Source organism: Apteryx rowi, unplaced genomic scaffold (assembly GCF_003343035.1).
Source record: "Apteryx rowi isolate R43461 unplaced genomic scaffold, aptRow1 scaffold_699, whole genome shotgun sequence".
NCBI classification, from domain to species: Eukaryota; Metazoa; Chordata; class Aves; order Apterygiformes; family Apterygidae; genus Apteryx; species Apteryx rowi.
Genome location: NW_020450981.1, coordinates 166,990 through 187,697, shown reverse-complemented (window position 1 = coordinate 187,697; position 20,708 = coordinate 166,990). Strand labels below are relative to the sequence as shown.

General features: G+C 46.5%; 1 protein-coding gene across 8 annotated transcripts in view; it reads right to left on the bottom strand.

Moving 5' to 3' along the window:
• The window catches only part of PCBP3 (poly(rC) binding protein 3), a 31,076-nt gene extending 13,111 nt beyond the window's left edge, over positions 1-17,965 (bottom strand). For 2 of the 8 annotated variants that reach the window (XM_026086512.1, XM_026086514.1), the window contains exons 1-9: positions 17,897-17,965; positions 16,805-16,828; positions 15,753-15,785; positions 14,864-14,980; positions 13,912-14,043; positions 13,406-13,534; positions 10,723-10,866; positions 6,373-6,414; positions 543-618 (exon numbers count right to left, since the gene is read on the bottom strand). In XM_026086512.1, coding sequence (XP_025942297.1) covers positions 543-618; positions 6,373-6,414; positions 10,723-10,866; positions 13,406-13,534; positions 13,912-14,043; positions 14,864-14,980; positions 15,753-15,785; positions 16,805-16,828; positions 17,897-17,965 — 766 coding nt within the window. Of the gene's footprint in view, positions 1-542; positions 622-6,372; positions 6,415-10,722; positions 10,867-13,405; positions 13,535-13,911; positions 14,044-14,863; positions 14,981-15,752; positions 15,786-16,804; positions 16,829-17,896 lie in introns of all 8 variants that reach the window. The other 6 variants (XM_026086515.1, XM_026086517.1, XM_026086516.1 and 3 more) reach the window with 4 other exon arrangements.
• Between the last annotated feature and the right edge of the window lie 2,743 nt (positions 17,966-20,708).

The following is a 20,708-nucleotide window of genomic DNA, read 5'->3' as shown; positions in this document are numbered from 1 at the left end:
TCCCATCTCTCTTCCCAGCGGAGGGCTGCCGTCCTCCCCGGCTCATGCACTGTGGCGTTGCACTGCTCCCTCAGCTACGTGGAGAGAGCCTCCCCAACAGCCACCAGCGCCAAGGGGAAGGGCACAGAGGAGCCTCCCCCACTTCCACAGGCGGACAGCGCTCCACACGGGAAGCAGGGCTGTCTCATCTAGTCCGGCTCAATACACAGTAAGGCATGCTAGCTCCTCTGGGCTAGAAAGGGTCAAGGTTTATACTGGCGCTCATTCACTTCTGCTCAAAAAGCCAGCAAAGCTGGAAGCAGGATAAACACGGTTTCACAAGAGCAAACCGGACACCCGCAGTTAACTGCTGAGAGCTGGCCTGTGAGGAGAGTAACCGCAAAATATTCATCTAGTCTTGCTGTTGACTTTTGCCCATTGACATTGCAACTTCAGTTTTACTTGTCCTATTTATTTCCATTAAAAAAAATGAGTTCAGAAAGAGAGAGAAACTCTACAGGTAAGAAGAGAAGGATATCTAGAAAGGGCATCTGGGTACGTACCAGGGAAAGCGGGGGTGGTCTGTCCAAGGGGAGTAAAGGGGGTTTGCTGCATAGCCAGCTGGTGGAGCTTGGTCAACTGCTGAGGGGTAGGAGGGACATTAGAACTAAGAAGGTTATTGTTATAGAGTACAAGTCACACTGAAAATCAAGAACAAAATTATAATGAAAAAAAAGAAAAACAAACAAACAAACCAGGAAGCCATGATGAGACATGGCAAAAACAACATTAACAGAAGGACTTGGCCTGGGTAAGACGCAATAAAGCCCAAATCTTTTGCAGAAGTGCTTGGTCAGGGTCTGAAGTACGATACCAGCAGGAAGCCCATTCTTAGTTTCCATCTCTGTAAAATGGTTTAGCTCCTTCACCACAGGTAAGCARCCCTCTCCGCCTTGAGGAAACAGGGAGCTGCTAAAGCAGCAGCAGGGTTTATATGCAAACGGTTTCCAGCCATTGCCTTCCTTTCCCAGGCTTTGCAACCTGCTACAAATGGCTGCTGCTCACTTTCATAAAGTTTTAATGCGGAGGAAGTATTTTAAAGATACTGCCGGATCTGAAGCTGCTCCATGTCAATAGTTAGAAGATCCTCCCGCATTGATGGGGTGTTCACAAGAGCCACATTGCGACCGTCTCCCTGTGCAGTAAATGTGCTCTTGTGCTATGCGTCTGATGGGAACTGTCTCTGGAGGCAGACAACCTGCAGCTCTTGACGTCAGCTTTGACAAATGCATTACAAACACAAGCCCCTTAGCAGTTCAGGGAAATATGGGCTTCAACCGTGACCAGTAGGTATTTCAGATCCTTGTATCCCTTGTTGTGCTGGGTATCTTTTCATGCTCCATCAGGAAGCGATTGCATAGAGAGGAGTTTGTTTGGAATACATTTTGTGCTTTGTTTTACTGTTCCAAATTAAAAAAAAATAATAATTAAGTGGGCTGAAATTTAAGAGTTCTGCTGTGAGCAAGAGGGAGATCACCTCTCTCTTGGTGATTTCATAGTTCCCAGAGGGTTACCAGGATCACATCATCCCCCAGATGCAAACAGCTCATTGCACCCGTCCCCTCCACAGCAAGGGAGAGGCAGGAGTTGTAATTTCAGCGTCTGGGGGGGAACAATATTCAAAAAACTCCTTGCTCCTGCAGTGTGTTTGGGGGAGGGAGTGCAGGGAGGTCTGACACCAGCAGTGGTAAGGGTGAAGCGCTGGAGAGAAAAGACCCAGGGAGATAAAGAGATCAGGTGAAAGACTGGAAGGGAGCTGCAGGAATGGGAAATGCTTGCCAGTCACTGGAGAGGTACCAGAGGGAAACCTACCCAGGCAAAACCTTGAGGACTTTCAGGCTTTGCCTGTTCACTCAAGCCTGGGGAAAATGTCTCACTGCTGCACAAGACATGGCACGACAAATCTCTCTGTGTAGCACACAGAAAATAAGCTGAAGAAGGCCTGCACCAGGCTGAACCACAACCAGCTCCAGATGAGACTGGGCATGCCAGCACTCCTGCAGATAACATGGTCTTCAGTATTCTCCTTTTTTTCCCCCCTAATCTTGTAAATTTTCTATTTTGTTTTTCCTAAAATTACACCCAGACGTGTCCTGTCTGTGCTCCTTTCAAAGTTAACCATGCATGTTTCACTTGTTCTTTTGCCACTATTTTAATGCTGTAGAGCCAGCATCTCTGTTGAACTCACAGGCAGCTCGTGGAGCTTGGTCAGCTGAAGGATATTAGTGCTAATGAGGTTATTCTTATGAGTCACACCAAAAGGAACACCACAGGCAGCTGCTGCACAGCTCTAGATAAAACCTCCTTCTTCTTTGCAGCATCTGGAAACTTGCCCAACATTGCTATTTTGCATGACAGCAGTCCTGCTTACTGCTAGCGGAGCTGTGAGGAGGAGCCTGCCACGAAGGACTGCAGAAATGGAGCCGATCGGGCTGCTCATTTACCTGCACGCTCCTAACCGTGTCCTGAGGAAGGAGTCCTGCTTCACCTGATGGGTGGCATCAGGAGCCTTGGAGCACTCTGTGCGCTGCTTGGGGCAGGGAAAAATGCCAGAATCTGTTCTCTTGTTGAACCAAAACATTTTTAAGGAATAGTTTTAATACTGGTATTTAGCAAATGCCCATGATACAATGACAGCAATGAAAAATAGCTGCACAGAAAGAGAGGATTGCTACGTCTAGGCATTACAGTAAAAGCTGCCACATGAATGCTTGCACTGCATAAAACACCCTCTCCTGTTTCCTGACAGGCTGGAAAAAGCTAGAAGCGAAGACCCAAGAGCATTTTCTCAAACTTTGGTTCCTCGTACCACCAAAGGTGAGTTACCCCATTGGCAATGCTGCAAGGTACCAGAGAGTACTGCTTTCTATCAACATATGAACATGTAGAGCATCACTAGGCACCCACAAAAATGCCTGGTCACATCTCATCAGCTGCCAGTCCGACTCATACCCACGAGTGTGCACGCTGCAATTCCCTGGTGCAGGGAGGTTCCTCTGTTCAACATCTATTCCATGCCCCAACGCCTTCCGACTCCCTGCTGCCACAGGCTGTCCTTCCGTCTGCCCCTGCAAATTTAACAAGGGCAGGTAGCTTACGTGTCATATCCCATATGGGGGCTGAGTACCTAGGGCAATCCTGAAGCCTCTCATGAGGCAACATTCCCACTGACCTGGATGGGTTTTGCCCAAGGGAGAAAATGAAGACAGGAACTCAGATTTTAGTTGTGGCGTTTGAAATCCTGCCCATTCCACAGTCATGAGTTTGTTGCAGAATCTACAAAAAGGATCCATTTAAACACAAATATCTGCAAGAGCAAGGACAAAACCTTAAGAATTTGTTCAAGATGGATTTCATTACTGAGCAGTATTTAAAATGACAGATTCTTATGAGAGAGCTATGAGAGTAAGGAGGGAACATGTGGCCCTTATACAAACAACTTTTTCCAAGTCTCAGCAAATCTGATGGGAGCAGGCCAGAGTGTAGCCAACAAGACACAGATACTGTTTTTCCAGCACTGACTAAAGCATAAATATTGCCCCAGCACTATGTGTACCATAATGTTTTTCATTCCTATGAAACAGAGGAGTATAATAACAAGGAAAACACTCTAATGCCACTGATTGAAAAGCAAAACCGGGACAAAGAACATATTGATTTGCCCTCGCTAAATATACAGTCATATGTATTTATGTTTTACTTAGGGAGCAAGAACGAAATGCACAAATAAAAATATTTCTTATCAACAATTATACCAGGCTGGTATACCAAAATACATGTACTGGAGTCCCATGGAAAGCCAAATTCTGTCCTCCGTTAGAGTGGGTGAAATCACTGCTGCTAAGAACAAAATTTACCCTGCAGAGCAAATATAACTTCTAATCATTTCCATTAACATCATGGGAAGCATGTGTTTATATCAGACAGCTTTGCCTAGTTCTCAATAATGCAAGAAGTAATCAAATGATTTAATACCCAACTTGCCCATCAGAAAGGGAAATACCAAACCATGTCAAATTCTTTAAGTGTGTAAGATTTATGGTGAGGTCTTTCCACCCAGACCACATAATTTACAATTATCTGGCACCCGCAGAGCGGCTTTTTGTGCTCTGTTCTCACTGAAGATCCAGTGATCTTCACAGATGTCAGTGGAAAGGGGCTTCTGCATTGGGCTGCTCTGGATTTTTTCTCCTTAGTCCAAGACATTTAGAAAATCCCAGCTTTTTCCAAGAGCTCCTCAGCATTTGTCAACCATCCCTCAGCAGCTGTGACAAATTACAGAAGCTGAGCAGTTGTCTTCCTGACATCCAGGCACTGAAAACCTCCACTTTTATGCTGCCAGCAAGGAGTTGCTGGTGTTTTATTTCTTTGCTGTTTTCCATCCTTTAAAATAGACTAGTTTTCTATTTCTATCAGTGTTTTTACGCAGAGATATGCCAGCATTCATTTCCTACTTGCCCTATTCTGAAATGTTCTGTGTTTCCCTAACCCACCCTGTCATTCCTGAGACACCCAACGAGCAGGGGGATTTGAGCAAGAACCAAATCCAGCTCCGCTTGAAGTGTGAATGGCATTTGTCTTCACGTAAAGGAGTGCTAGATGCAGCAGAGACTGTGTCTGTGATGTCCCCTCCCAGGATGACAGAAAGCCAAACCCAACGAGACAGCTGTCAAATGGAGGGCGACTGATGTCCTGCTGGTGCTTCGCTGATGGGAGGGCAGCAATGTGCCGTCAGAAGCACAAGCAACAAGAAGTTCACTGGCCCAGGTCCCTCACTTCCTCATAGAGTATTAGCTGGTGCTGAGAACGGGCAGCTCAGCAAACGCCAACCAGCCCCACTCCTTCCTATTGACCACCCCTGTGACAGGCCTGTCCCCATCCACCTCCAAGCATCCTGCAGCCTGGCCCAACCTCAGCAAATCACCCGCCCAGATGTTTTCTCCTTCTGAAGGTCACAGAAAGCAAACAGGTGACTGCAGTACTCCCTGGGTTAGGAGAGTGGAAATGGCTGTGCTGGCAAACAGCTCCCTGTCACGAAAGCGTACGAGCTGCAGCACATCCCCCCCCAGGGCCTCTCCTGTCAGCCCCTGTGTTTGAGGGTGGCAGATTCACTGTAGAAAGGTCGCTGGAACGACCTTCCTGAGCGGCAGCATCTCCTCATTGATGCTGGAGCTTTTGGAGCCATCGTTCACCTTGCCTTAAGACACTTTGTCTATGAGAGAAAAAGCTCCGTCACTGCCCCTGCCCCATACTCCTTGCCCAGCATGGCATGACCTGTCCTCTCTCTGTGTGCTGGCGATGCTATTTTCACATGAAAGCAGAGAGGGAGGAATGAGTGCTATGGATTTGCCCCTGATTGAGTGGCCCTGCTGCAGGTCACCTCTCCTTTGAGCTTTGGTCTGGTTCCTCCAGGGACACACAGAGCGGTCAGTGAGGTGAGATCCAGCATGGACGAGTACTGCAGATCAGTGCTGTACTCATCCCTCTTTCCCTCCCTTCTTTCAGGGAGAAGCAGATAACAGCTTGCACAGCTTAAACATCTGCATTCGAGTCACCCTGGAAAGGACCACAAAAAAGACATGTCCTCCTACCTCAACTTCAACTAGGAATTAATGCGTCTCTAAACCTCTTGTTTCTCCCCCATCCCACCAAACTCATAACGAAAGTAGGAGGCATCAGAAAGCACCAGGTCTGCCTTGGGTACCACATACAAGACAGTGGTAGGACAATCTCACCCTCTTCATCACAGAACAAGAAGTTGCACATCTTGAACAGCTGGACTGTAAAGCCACTCTCCAGTCTAAAGCAACAATTAATCCAGAAAGAAGGGAAATAATTGAGCATTACTAGACTTGGATGCCCTTTTTGCAGTACGAAAAAGGACACATTCAGTTAGATGCCAGCTTGTGAGAGACCAGCAGTGCTCAGAAAGTGAAATAGCCTCCTTTGAGAAGACCAGAAGACACTCAGCACCTGAATAAGTCATTGGGTTACCAACACTTAGGGAGATGGGGGGAAATAGAAAGGAAAGGTTTTTTTTCTTTGCTTGTTTTGACCATTTTGAGGCACAAAATGCATAGAATATGGATTGTGTGATAACAAAGGGATAGCACTGAACAATGCAAATAATTTAGCATCAGGCCAAGTCCTCAGAATTAATAAAGTTTAGCACTAACAGGTTAAAAGGCTATTCAAGGTATTACAGATACTACACACGGCCAGTAACTTTGAAAATATGCTATTAATATTATTTTCTAATATTAATATTATATTAATTAACAGTAGCATGCAGGTGACATAAAAGGGTATAAGAAAAATTAGGGTAAAACTCACATCCGGGTGTGGAATAGCGTATTGTCCCTGAATTGTATAGGCCTGCAAAAGAAAAATGTATGTTATTAGAGCTGGCAGGACTACATGGCTAAGCCCTGTGTCTCCGCTGGGACTGTCATCCCTGTGCTTTTCTCCTTTGCTATCTAACATGAGGGAAAGCTGTTAATGCATGAACGAAACAGAAAACCACGTCCCCACCTTGCTCTGCCCAGGACCCTGTGCTGTCACTGCCGTCTGCACCAGCACTTCAAGTTGCCTGGTGAAAAGCAGGCAACTTCTCATCTCAGACTGCTCTGCTACAGAAAACAGAGCGTGGGATTTCAGCGATTCACAGAGTGCTCTATGGGAAACGGGCATTGCGACACCAAAAAGAATCTGCCTAAAAGGCGGACTTCACGGCACAAATCCCATGACTGGATCACACATCTTTCAGCCCTCTGCATGCAGGCGTGTCCATTGATTGAATATAATTAAATAGCTGTTGCCATCACCAGCTGTCAAGGATGAAGGTTGAGTTTTGACACTGAAGGGGATGAGGGCAGTACTTTCCCCTGTGCAGCAAGCAGATGCCCTGCACACCTCCCCGGCTATCCCAGGTGAAGATCCCCCCTCCATGCTGCAGTGAATGCCAGTAAAATTCACTGAGCCAGAAAGTCCTTGGATAACTTCCACCACAACGATGGAGATGTACTTCTCCAATCAAACTGAGAGTATGCCAAGCTACCCAGCCACACATCCTGAAGGGCTTGAGCTCTTTTTGAAAAGAAAGTTCAGCTATTTAAAAGTCCCCAAACTGCATGGAGTCGAACGATAAGGTTGTTATTGTGCTCTCCTGTACTGAAGATATCCATCAAATCAGAATTAGCAGGCCATTCTCTGCTGCATGATTACATCACCACTGCCCTTTGCACATAAACTTGATCTCAGCATCCTAGAAAATAAGGCAGCAGTGGTGATTCCCTCCATATTTTAAGGTGCATTACTGTTAACACACTTTAAATCTACACATATACTCCAATACTCTTTTGGGGAGAAATACATTCCCATGCAGAAAGCCAGCTGGGCAGTATGTTACTTATGTCTTACCAGTGCCCCTACAATGTGGGAGAGGGGTTAGGGACAGGCTGTCTGCACTGCAATGCATTTCGCCATTTATAATTAACACATCCATGCAGATGTTTGTTGGGCAGTTTGTTTATTTTTACCATTATTTGTAGCAATCCTTTCACCTCTGTAAATACCCTGAAAATAAGCACCGTTGCAGGTAAAGAGCCAGACGCTAGAACGTCCAGTATTTTGGATTTTACCAGTTAACAAAATATATCTTGCTAGTTGACACATTATTCAGATGATTCCCAAAGAAATGGTATAGAAGATGGATAACACTTTATAAAGGGAGAGTAAAGATAGCAAAGAATTACAAAGGAAAAATCTCTGAACCGCTTGGAAACTGCAGCATCATTTGGAAACAACGAAGTGTTTAGTGTAAAGGATACTCCCTGAAAGCCTGGAGAAGGAAGGCAGCAAACCTCCATGCACAGAAATGGCAGTCCTGCTGCCTGCCAGCACCCATGACAGAGGGTGCTCTAAAAAGTTCAGGTTTCCTGGCAGTTTAATTTGGTCTTTGGTTTGTTGGGGGCAGACTATGTTTTGTTCAGTTTCCTGTGCCCGGCTGCCACTAAGTAGAGGTGGAGTTTACAAAGGCTCTAAAACCACGCTGTATGGTTAGGGGCATGTGTGCATTGTTCTGCAGAGGTTGCAGCAATTACGCAGCGACAGGGAGCACCACAGCACGCATAACACCAATGACAATGTCTCCGATAAACACCTAGCCTCTTCAGGGTGTTCTGCTGATTAAAATGCTAGCCACAACTCTGTGCAATTACAAAAAATTAATTAAAGGCAGGAAGGTGTCTTGGACAGATGCAACAGAAACTCCAGCAGCACCAACCTGTAGCACAAACATGGCTCCTACGCTGCCTGGGTCTCACTTGCTGCAAACACTAACATTTTAAATAGGAACCTCAGCCTGTATGGCTGAGCAATTTGGAGATTGCCATCAGTCACTACATCCCTCTGGTTAACTTATGTGCAGCTTCCTACCTTCCTGCAGGTTTAACCCCCTCCATCACTCCCTGAAAAAAATCTCCTCGAGGCTACCAACATGGCTGCTCATAGGCCCCGGGGCTCCCTGGCACAAGGCCTGGATGCTGACGACTGAGAAACACGCCATGCACAGAAGAGCTGCCAGGAATTCAAAGACAAAAGGAGCTGCAAATACCTTGCAACATAGCCTATGCATAACCTGGTATCCTCTGTGTGGGGCAGGAAAACCGGTCCACTCCATGTCACCTATCAGTCAGACCCAAAGGACTCAACAGTGCTGACTGAGAGGACAAAGGAAGAGCTCTTATTTCTGGAAGGTCTGATCTTTCTCTGACATCACTTCTGTGCAAGACACCAACCATTTAACAGCAGGAGAAAAATTATATCCATCTTACTCTCCCTTTTGAGAAGATACAGTTCATCAAACAGTTGGACTCAAAGCTCTTTTTCAGGACGGCTGCTCAGACCAAATGGCACACTCATCCCAATTCTGGTGGCTGGTAATGACTAAGAGATGCTACTTCAGCACTCTGCTAGAAATAGCATGTATTTTGGTCATGTGTTTCTATATGCAGTTTGCCCTTCTGCTATTTATTATGGTTTGGGAGAAACAAAATAGCTCATACAGTATTACTCTGGAAGGCATTAGTCGGAGGCATAGCTAATGCAAAGGAAAATGCTGGCTGCCAATGCCTGTATTCAGAGAGCTCTTGGGCGTGGAGGAGAGGAAGCAATTTAGGGGCTTCTCAATCCAGACAGAAACAACTAGAGTCAGACACACCAGGAGCTCGGGACTTGACTTGAAGTCAATGAACATGCTGGCGCTTGTTTTTCCTGAAAATCAGACTGTGTGTCTCTAGTTGGTCTCCACTTGTCTCCCAGATATGGCTCTACATGTCTATTGGAGCTCCTGTAAAAGCACCGTCTGATTAGATACTCATGTCCTACAGCACTTGGAGCATCTATGGACATGACTTTGATTACAAGGAGAGGCAATTAGATTAGATAGAAAAAAAGAATGATTAAAGTCCTCTTTTTAAAAGCTGCCATCTGTTTATGTGCACTTATTTCACAAATCATCCATCTCAAATTTGGTTTATGCTTTTCTCTCACTAAGTGAGTGCAATTTTGGGGTATTGACCTCAGGACCTCTCTGCCTCAGGCCTCTCCCAGACCAGGGGTGGTCATCCAGGTTCAGAAAGCATTCCTGGCTTGCATTAGGGAAGATCACAGTGACACACGTGAGGTCACAGCTAACCTTACATTGCTTTTCAGCTAAACACTTTAAACCCATTCCTGATGCATGTCTTAAGCAAATCACATATTAATTATCTTAACCGAAAGGAGTGTCATCAACCAGGAACACATGCCATGTGCAAACTTCTGGCCTGTGTTGCATGCACGTGCTATGGAAGCTGATGGTTATTCTGTACACAGAAATGTGTTCTCACTTCCCAAGGGTTATTAGAAATACTGCATCATAACTGCAAGCCTTGTTTTTAGTCAGGTTTACCCACTGCATAATGCAACTGAAGGCAATGTAATGCAGGCTCTCCCACAGACACATATGAGGCCAATCTTTGCAGTGGAGGTTAGCCTGAAGATGGTTGTTAGGAAGCACCACTGAGCTGGGCTGAGCACCAGTGACAGGGAACAACCCTTTCATGGACACCGCCAGGAACAGAGGCACTCAGCACCATCCTGGAAAGGCTTCCTATCTCTGTTCAGTTACAACTATGCAAAGGAGAGATGCCAGAAAATAAAAAAACCTGGCAGCCACTGCGGGAGCATGTTCATGGTCTCTCGTTCTACAATGATTTTTTTTTTCCCCACTTTCATACAGGTCAGCAAGTACTGAATTTGGATATAATAAAGTAAAAGCAAGCCAAAGAAAAAATTATAACCAGTACTCACAGGGGTGTGAATACTTGCAATATTAATACTTAGAGCACACAAAGTCATCTGAAACAACAGGTTTCCCCAGGCCACATTAAAACCTGTGTGCTGTCTCCAGCCATTTCCTACAAGGCATACAAATACATGAGTGCACAGTGGAGTTGATGACTCTTTCCCCAGGCCAGCCCTTTTCTTACTCTCCAGCAACAAGCAGAGGAGCTAAGCCGGGTGTCTGGGGTTGCAAACTCCCAGCGGTTCTGCAAAGAGCTTTCAGTCCATCTGTCATGGCACGAAATGGATGGGATGATACCATGCAAGTCAGAAGGCAAGAAACCTGAGTGCACTAACGGGCAGCGGCTGGTGCTGCAGTAAAAGGCTGAGGTTGGCAGTGGAGGCTGCAAGCGGGTCGGCTCTTACCTGACCACCTGCAAAAATGACAGGGGTGGAGGCGGGCTTTGGGCGGTAGGGAATGGTGGCACCTTTTGGTGGGGACTAGGAAAAGGGACAAGGAGAGGGAGAGAGAACATTAGAACAGCTTTCCTGAAACAGTGGCAAAAAGAGCATTAGAAAGCACCCGACGGAGCGTGGGCCACCACGCACAAGCAACACCCACACCAGGTGAACAGTGTTTCTAGACAGGAGGACACATGGGAAATTGTCATTTAGTGGAGAAAAGGACATCCTTGGATACAAGAATCCCCTTGCCAACACACGGCACACTGAAACACTTCCTTGACCTCAGCTGCTTCCCTCGCCTTTGCTCTGAACTGATGCTCATAGCCTAGACTTGAGGCTTCCTCAAAATTTCCTGTAGAGACCCCGTAAGGTGCTGGAAAGCTTTTACTGCTTGGTTTGGTTTCTGACTATCCAAGCTGGCACATGCCTTGATGTGTTATGAACACTGCAAAGTGCTGTCACTGCAGCCAAGACCCGCTGTGCCCCATGGGTGCCAGTTCAAGCAGCAGTGATTGCTTTGCCCAGAGTACCGAGCTCTGGAGGGTGCTCTATTCACTAGGGCAAGTGGRTAATTTGTGTCCTGCAAGAGGCTGGAAACAACCCTCAGATGGCAACAACTACATTTCTAGAGATCTTATTCTAATACTGCACATTGGAAACTCCTTATTTGACTCAGCAGGCAGATAACAACAGCGCAGGCACTGAGCTGTACATATTCACACCCCTTTCTCCTCTGGCAAAGTGCCTTGGGGCAGCACCGCTCTTGTTTGCCAGGACATTTTCCTCTTTGATGCTGTAGCCTGTGGATAAGTCACAGCAGAAGTTGTAGTCCACGTGTCGACATCTGCATGATGTATTATATCTTCTCACCAAAGTTATCTCTGTGTCCATTTTCTCTTAAATGGGAGATTTCAGAGCAAATCCTTCTGAATCTAACCATCAGTGAAACAGTTCAGTTATTACTAATATATAATAGTAGGCAGTATAAATTATGTGTTTATATTATTTTGCAGAAAATTCTTTATTCTTCTATACATTCTTCTACACATCAACATATTCAAATCTTCATATGAAATATTAGTCTGTAGGAAAGTTGTATGACCAAAGCACAGCATGCATAATCACAAATCTGTTTTTTTCTTTCATTGTATTACAAATTTTAGAGGTGCTGAGTGAGAATTTTTCTGCTAAGATAATCTATGACATAGACATTATAAGGAGCATCTCTGGGAACTGTTAAAGTCAAGGGACTTTCCAGATTTCAGACTGCAAGAAAATTCATGGGTTTTATTTTTCCTTCCCATTGCTGAGCAGTACAGAGAACCAGCAACTCCTGTTTTGATCAGTGAGACTGCAAGCATCCCCTGGGGCAGGTCTGGAGTTCTGGTCATCTCTGCTGCGATCCACAGCATTATCTGGATTCATGCCAGTACCCAGATGGCACAACTAAAATTGCGCTTCTCTAGCAGTACAGTGTATTAGTGTGAGCATTGCTACCAGCACTGGTTGATAACATCATAAATAACAATTCCTTTTTGGCCATGCCCTGTTAACTAGAAGTTGCTTGTGTTTGGTTTTGTTTCATCTCCATGAAGCCTTGGATTCCTCATTCAAAGCTCTTGCAGCAGTAAATGTGCTCCTACCTGCCACGAAAGGGGCAGTGATGACTGGGCTGGACTGCACAGCAAAGCAGATGGGCTTGCTGTCCATCCACCTTTGGGCAGCACTGGGACGGGTGGTTGTCACTGTCCCACATAGTTTCCTCTTGGACTTTCTCTCCTCCGAGATGACAAACATGTATTTGGGGCACATGGCTGGGGTTGTTCCTGGCCATAAGTCATTGATACAGCAGCATGTCTCTCTTGCAGAGATCTTCAAGCTCTGCCCACCAGCATTTCTTCCAGAAAACAGCACCTTGGACACACATCCACGCACTCTACTGTTCCCATGGGCCCTGCTTTTCACCAGCCTTTCTCAACATATTTTCCTGCTCTGCCCTCACTGGAGCCTTGGACCCTGTGCCCAGGTTTTCTTTTCATGCTCTCAGCTCTCCTCCTTCTGTGCTCTCTGCACCACAGCTACTCTCCTGGCTTCCTCAAGCACAGAGGACGTGCTGGCCTCCTCCCAGTCACAAGTCAGCCCCAGCCTTGTGGGGCACCAGGAGCCCTGTTTAGAAGAAGCCAACACCCAAGGGTTTCACAGGACTCAATGCAATCTCTATCTTCTTCCTACGGCATCCTCCATGCTGCTGTGTCCATTAGGCTAAGGTTGGCAGAGCCTGTGTAGCGTCCTCCAAGACTCCTCACTCCTGAAGATAACCCTGCACTGCAAAACAAACAGTCTCCTTTTGGGTACCCTACCAAGAAGATTTCCAGCTCAGGACTCTAGAAATAATATATGAACACAGCAGGGGAAACACACAGGGTGGATTTTAAAATAAAGGTACCAGGAAATGAGAGTGGTCCGATAACAAGTGGTGAACAATAACAGAGACACGCTCCACAGCTTTCAGCACTGTTGTGGTGGCAGGTGATTTTTTTCCTATATACTTTACCCCCTTTGTTACAGACTGTACCTCCAGCATCACCACACAGATCTGTTTGACACACTGGATAATTGCGTCGGGTGTCCCCGAGATTGTCACTGCCCGCTCCGTGGAGTTGGGCAGCATGTCCCCCGCCACTTGAACCTGAGCGCCTGTGGACTGGAGACAGAAAGAGAGAGAAGGAGAAATCCCAAATTTCAACCGAGGCAGCTGCAAGAATGGAAAAGCCCAACAGTCCCTTTACTTGCAGTCAGCTCCAGCTTCAGCGCTTCGCACCTCCAGCAAGCAGCAACTGCCCTGTGCTAGGTCAGGCACAGCAGCCTGCCAGCACGCACAGGAGCCCAAGCGCTTATGTGCTAGGCCCTGAGGAACGAAAACCGTGTCCTTACTCCTACATCAGCAGGACTGTCCTGGGAAGCAACGTGGCTCACGATGCTGGCTGCGTGAAGATCCCCCTTTCCAGGGCTCCCCCTTGGTTGCAGATCATATCTAAGGAGCTGTGATTACATGCAATAGGTAAAACAGATCTGATTTACCTCCCTGATTTCCTTGATCTTGGAGCCTCCTTTGCCGATCAGTGAGCCACACTGGCTAGCTGGCACGACCAGTCTCAGAGTCACTGGAGGTTTACTGGTAGCAGTGCTGTTGCTCATTGAGTTGGTTATGTCCTGGAGAAAGAAGAACACAGCAAATCAGTCCTCCTTATCTGACCACATGCCAGTAAAGAGGTGTCACCAAACGCTGGCTGCTTTCTGTCCATAGCTGTTCTACATGCTCATGTAGATGCTCTACAGACAGCATTGCCCTGTTTGGTGGCTTCTTTGGGGACTTCCTCCAGCATGATACTGAGCGAGTTGGTGGATTAACTCAAGGAGGAGGGGGTAAACAGCATTTCTGTCAGTGCAACAGTGTCACTTGAACCCTCTCTCCCCCGGCACAGTCCCACTAAAACTTCTTCATTCACAAGCATCATAGGATAATGCTGCAGCACATCTCTGTTTTTTTTTCACAAGAAATTATGATTCTAAAGGGCTGCAAGAAGCAGTTAAAGAGCATCTGCAAATCCACAGCCATTTTGATATATTCTCCCTTGTGCAAATATGTTCCAGCCAGGAAACAGTCAGCCATCACTGTGATGATGAACTAAGTTATTTTGAGCCTACAAACGTTTAGGACACGTTTTCCCTCTGTCTTTCTGGATTGCCTGAAATTAACTGCAAGATCTCTGGGACAGTGCCTTGAAGCTCAGGTCTTGCTTAGCTAGAGATGCCTGGACTAAGTAAAAGGTTTTGCACTGAGGTTGTTTGTGAGGTTGTAACCTAGTCCAACCAGGCACAGATGGGCTGGAGGTAACCAGGTGTGTCTGCATGGCTGACCACTGCAGCAGGCACACTTTAGCTCTGCTAGCCCAGTAGGCCATCTCAGCTGGATGCAGACCTTTGCTCCTTTTCCTCTGCTCTCCTGGGGGAGAGGGCTCACATTTCTCACCTCCTCAAATTTGTAAGCAATCATGGCAAAAGCCTTGAAGATGGCATCAGTGGGGCCTGTGATGGTCACAATTCGCTCTGGGCAGTTCCCCTCTGAGATGTTGATTCTTGCTCCACTCTAGAAAGAAAAGAGGAGCCCTCAAACATTCACAGCCAAGCAACCATCAGGAATGTACAGTTATTTCATTGGGTCTGATCCTGCCCAGGCCTGGGAAGGCTCAGCGCACAAAAGCAGAAGCTCAGAGAGCCCCAGAAGGCCTGGGAGCAAGTTGTTCTGTTGTTCTGTGGGCATCACCAGTGCCAGTCTCACAATATCCTGTCTAATCTTAAAAACTTCCAGCAATTTAGATCCCACACCTGCCCCCAAAGATACATTCCAGTGCTGCCTTATCCTAACCCTCAGAAAGGATTTCCAAATACCTGCTTTGGATCTCTCTTACTGCAAGGCAAAACCACAAAATCAAGACAAGATTGGCTCATGGGAGCGCTGCTTTTAAAAAGAGTGTTTCCCACTGGTATGAAAACCCTTTAGTATCTAAAGACACAACAGTCTTAGACAAACTCATGTATCTTGCAAGTAAGTTCATTTTACTGTTTCATTAATATCGAGTTCTTAGCTCTGGAAAATTCCCATTAAACGTAGTAGAAGTTTGCTAGAGCATGGAGAGCAGAAAAATGGACAAAAGAGCTCTGGGGACAGCTGAAATTTTACTGCTGTGCAGCCTGCTTTCTTTTCCTTACATTAAGACTGAACCCGTGAGTTACTACACATTCTTTTATGGGGCAAATAATTGTCCATGCTGCACCTTCCCCAGACAGGACAGTCCCACCGTCCTTCCAACTCCTCTCTGCTTGTCTTAGAAATTGTTTTACAGGTCAAGGTTGCTCACCTCCTCACGCATCTTTTTCACAGTCTCGCCTTTCTGAAAAGAGACAGAAACACATACAATTGTAAAAAGTCAAGTTTCACCTTCAAAGCAACCTTTCTGAACATGTTCAGACCTTTCTCTCAGACTTGGAAGCACACAACCAAACATTTGGACAGCCCTCCATTCCCACGTGATGCATTTTCTAGGTAGGCTCAAGAGTTGACAGTATAAACCCATCTCTTTGGGATCTGCTCCAATATCTTTAAGATACTGTATAGACAAAATAGCTAGCAATGCACAACTGTAGCTTCAATCTTCCTTTCTAAATTTCCTATTAGGAGAAAAACAGCACGGAAAAACCTCAGAAACCTGCCAAATGTTCAGAAAAGCTGACACGTTAGAGTGCTTTGGAAGGCCTGTTTTTCATCTAGTATCTGGAGCGATCTAGTATCTTTATATTCAGATATAAAGCAGGTAAAACTATGAATCTTTCCAGGTCTGACAGGCTAAAAGAAAAATTAGGCACAAGCATAAAAAAAAGAAGGTGTTCTTGCAGCAAATCTTTGCCACCATAAACCTGCTTTTTAAAAACACTAGGAAACCAGTCCTATACAGTCAGGATTTTCCAAAATACTGCAGCAAGTATCAATGGCACCACAGAACAGAGCCTCCCATGAAGCTTTCTGCACAAGCTAAATGCTGTTTGGTGGCATTTAGAGGCAAGTGCCATGGAGTTTAAACCGTTTCCCGTAATGTTTCTTAATCTGTCTTAATGATTGTATGTAATTAACATATTGGGGCAACATGATCATAAACATCTGCCTTAGCAGCCACAGTGAAGCAGCTAAAAATGGCACTAGGTAAGTTTTTTTTTTTTTTTAAGGGAAACACTCCTTGATCTCTCCGTTGGTCTCCTAACATTTCCATCATGAAAACACAGCAATAAGCTCATGCACAGGGAACATTTGAAGGGACATCTTGGAAAAAGATAATTAGCATCTATCAGAACACAGGTAGTAAACAGTGCAGGCAATTCAAGGAGCATCTAAATACACATTTAAAGATATCATTACCTTTCCAATGATGCTCCCAACTTCCTAGAAAAAAAGCCAGACACAAAGGGAATGACATTACAAGATGTGAAGATAATCCAATCAAATCTCATTATAAAATAGACACCTGGTGCACACACTAAGTGTCACTGATGTGTGCTGTCCCTAGCTAAAGGACAGCAGGAGGGCGGATGGGGAAGTATCTGAGAAGGCCCATGAGCACTGTACTGTGGAGACTGTCAGCACAGCCACAGCTCCTGCGGCAAATGCAAGAAAAGTGCATGCTGCAACAGTGGCTGGAAAGGGGGAGAGAGATGCAACCTTCTACAAAAGCCCTGTTAAGGGTTTGTCCTTGTCCCCATCTCCCCAGTTCTTGTTTTGCAGAGGAGAAGAGTACCCAAAATACCGACTGAGATAGCGCCCCTCCGCTGGGATGGTGGAAAACCACCACTCCCAAGCAGGAGTCCAGTGCTGAGATCGCAAGGAAAGTATGTCCAACCAGCCCCATCTCAGCTGAGCTCTACGGGGGTGTTGGGACCTCAATGAAGGTGTCTCCTGGTCCTGCCTGGGCAGTGAGAACCTATGGCTGGGGCTGCTGTGGTGCCTGTCTGGGCAGGCACTGGAACCTTGACAGGTACACGAGACTGTGGGGATGCAAAGCCATTTGGGCAGGTGGCTTTGGAGCAGTCCAAGTGACTTGTCAAGAGGCCTCATAGGCAGAGGAAACAGCAACTCAACAGCAGCTCGCATACACAGGCTGTCCTGGTGCCTCCTCAGGCCCACAGCAGCCCACCAGATGTGGTGAGGAAGCAAGAGGAATGGGATCGGGCGAAGCGCAGATGCCTGGGAGAGAGGGGAGTTGTCTGCAAAAAGCCAAGGCCAGCATGGCTCAACCCTTCTGCATGTGGAAATAGCTCCCTGTATCTGCTCCTCTGCTAACAGGCCCAGCCTGAGGCTTCAGAGATGCTGAGCAGGCTGGCAGGACCTGAGCACAGCCGAACTGGAAGCAGGAGAGGAAGCTGCTGCCTCCTTGACTCCTGTAAGGAAAACACCCTCCCCAAGGTGGCCTGCAGCAGGTGAAATGCAGGCAGCTATGCGCCATACCCCCGTTACCTTGCCGTGCATCAGCAGCCGGATGGTGAGGGTAACGTTCAGGCCACCTTCAGAGACCTTCGAGTCCATTTCCTAACGAGGGACGGGAGACGTGTGTTAGCTGGGAGGGGAGCCCTGGCGCAGAACGACACAGCACCAGAACAGTATCACCTGCGAGGACAAAAAGGGAGAAAGGCTCGGTACCACCTCTACGAACTCTCCCCCAGTCCCTCTTCGTGGCTTTTCCACCCCTTTCTCTGCTGACCCAGACATGAAAATGTTGACCCTAGTGGAAAAATAACAACCTTTCCTCCCTTTGCTGTCCCTCTCACTACAGCAGGGAGGGTGAAATGAGCCCAAGAGGTTTTCTCTCAAAACAGTTTGTTTTCTTGATGCGGGATGGACCCTGTGGAGCAGCAGCGGGCACACGAAAGCAGTGGCGGGAGGAGTTGCAGGGGAGATGTTGTTGCCTGAGAGCATTCATCGGTGCAAATCAGGCTGGTCATTTACTGCAGGGATAATGCTAGGTGCAAATCCAGAAACACTGCAAAACTCTGCCCCGGTTTGTCACCTGCTTTACATAAAAGCCAAAGCAGGAACAAAGATTCAAGCGTCTGAAGTGAAATAGCCAGAGAGCTAGCCCAAATCCATCTGAACCTAAAAGAAGCTGTGTCTCAGTTGAGGACATGGAAGCAGGAGCAGGGAGTCAGGGGAGCAGCCTGGCCAAAAACTGGCTGCTGAATTACGACTTTTAAAGACCCAGGACACATATCTAGCAAACCCAAACTCACAATTTCAAGTGTGAATGGGCACTCAGAAAAAACAGACTGGTGAGTTTTGGAAAAGCTGATTCTTCAGTAACTGGAAAATATATACCAGACCCAAAGAGCAAGGAGCAGGAAGGACCAAGCTGGTGTCCCGATTACTACATTCCTGTGTTTCCATCCAGATTTTTAAGTGCCCCAGCTAGGGCACTGTGTCTGAGGAATAGATGCCATTTCCAACCATACATGTTTTGCATGCTATTTAATGAAACATCTGTAAGTTTTTCCAGGTGTTGTCCTTTCCCTTTCCATTCCCTCTCTTTCCTCCTCTGACCTCTATAGGGAAAAACATCACTGGTATTTTGGAGGCAGGAGAAAAATCATAGCAAAGCAACAGATGCCCCCTCTTCTTTCCTGACACCTTACTTCATACCTGCGCAAGGATGACATATATGAAATGTCTCTGCAGCCTACTGCATGAAGATACTGTGTATGTGGTCCTGTCTCAGAGAAAGGTGCCACGTTCCTATGTGCAATGCCATGAGATTTGCAGCATTCTGTTCCATGTTACTTAATCCCTCAGAATATTACTGATGGGAGCTTTTTCATCACAGTTATGTGATGGCATCTGGCATTTTCCTTTGCTCAGATGGGGACTTATGTGGCCTAAAAGAAAAAAAAAAAAGAAAGAAAAGAACCTCAGGAGAGCTGCTTTGGGAGCTAAACCGGTGCTCAAGCATTACTTTAATGCAAAGAGGCATATGGGATGTATAAATAGTCAGCAGTACACAAAGCATGGCTGGAAAGTGGGGTTGATATAAAGCTTCCTCTTCCAATAGATTCTTACAAAAAACCCAAAGTAGATAAAAACCATGTGGTTAGCAGGGAGATAGTCCCACTGAGCTAACAGGAGAACAATTCACTGGTAAGGAGACTGCTTGTAACCTATTTCTGAAAGCCAGTCTGGAGGCCACTGATTTTTAAGTTTTTCATTTGTAGCATCCTCACAAGAAAAGAAACATGCTGAAGATATCAAGTTAATGTATTGTTAAGATATTAATAAGGGTGGGGAGAAGGAGAATATCACAGAGAAACAAGTTGATGACYTTGGGGACCAGAATAATGGAAATGGGATGAAATGCAATAGTACAAAATGCAAGATCAAAAACTTTCAGTTTCAAGACTGAGTTCATTGCAAGCAAACAATAAAGGTAAATAAATACCTCGTTGTATTAGTCAGCCCCAGGCTGGCTCCCATGTATGGGAGGCAACCAGAAAAAGGACAAATGCAGTGGGAAAGGCAGAAATTTCTGGGCTGATTCATGAAGATCTGCACTGCTATTTGCTCTATGTGAAGCTGAAGTGATGTGGCAGGAGACAGTGCCTGTACCAAAGAGATACCCCCTGTGAAGCCCAGCCCTGCCCCATGTTCCAGTGCAGCATGGCCCTTCCACAGGGATGTCCTGCACACGGAGCAATCTAGCCCTGCCACAGGGGAAGACACAGTGGCATAACTCCCCTACAGCCACCCACAAGCCCAATGCACGTCAATACAGATGCACAGCTCCCTTTCCCAGCTGGTACACATCTCTCTGACTGATAACACAAACAGAGGAAGGTAGAGGCTGTCTACAAAGAAGGTATATACTCAAGCAGAGACTGTCCTGACTTCCAGAGGCAGTAATTGCAAGGCCATCCTGCCACGCATACTATGCCCAGGGCTTCCCTGTGCAAGTTGCCTGATGACAACAGCCTGGGCAGTGATGACCCAGAGTGTCAGCCCAACAGCTAGGAGCAGACAGGCAGGTAAGGGTGAGATCCAGGAACAATATGGGTTTTGCCACCAGGGCAAAGGACCCCAAAACTCAGCTGGTTGGCAGAGGTGCTATAAAAACAGAGACACCCCCCTGCAGCAACAGGACATCCACGACACCTGCCCCTTTGCTCAGCACAAGAGCTAGTAGTCCCAAATAGATGGGTTACAACTTGCCTTCTAAGGACTGGCCAGATTTGCTGTTTTGCTTTCACCAAATGGACTCTAGCATAATCACTTACTGCTGCAATTTCTA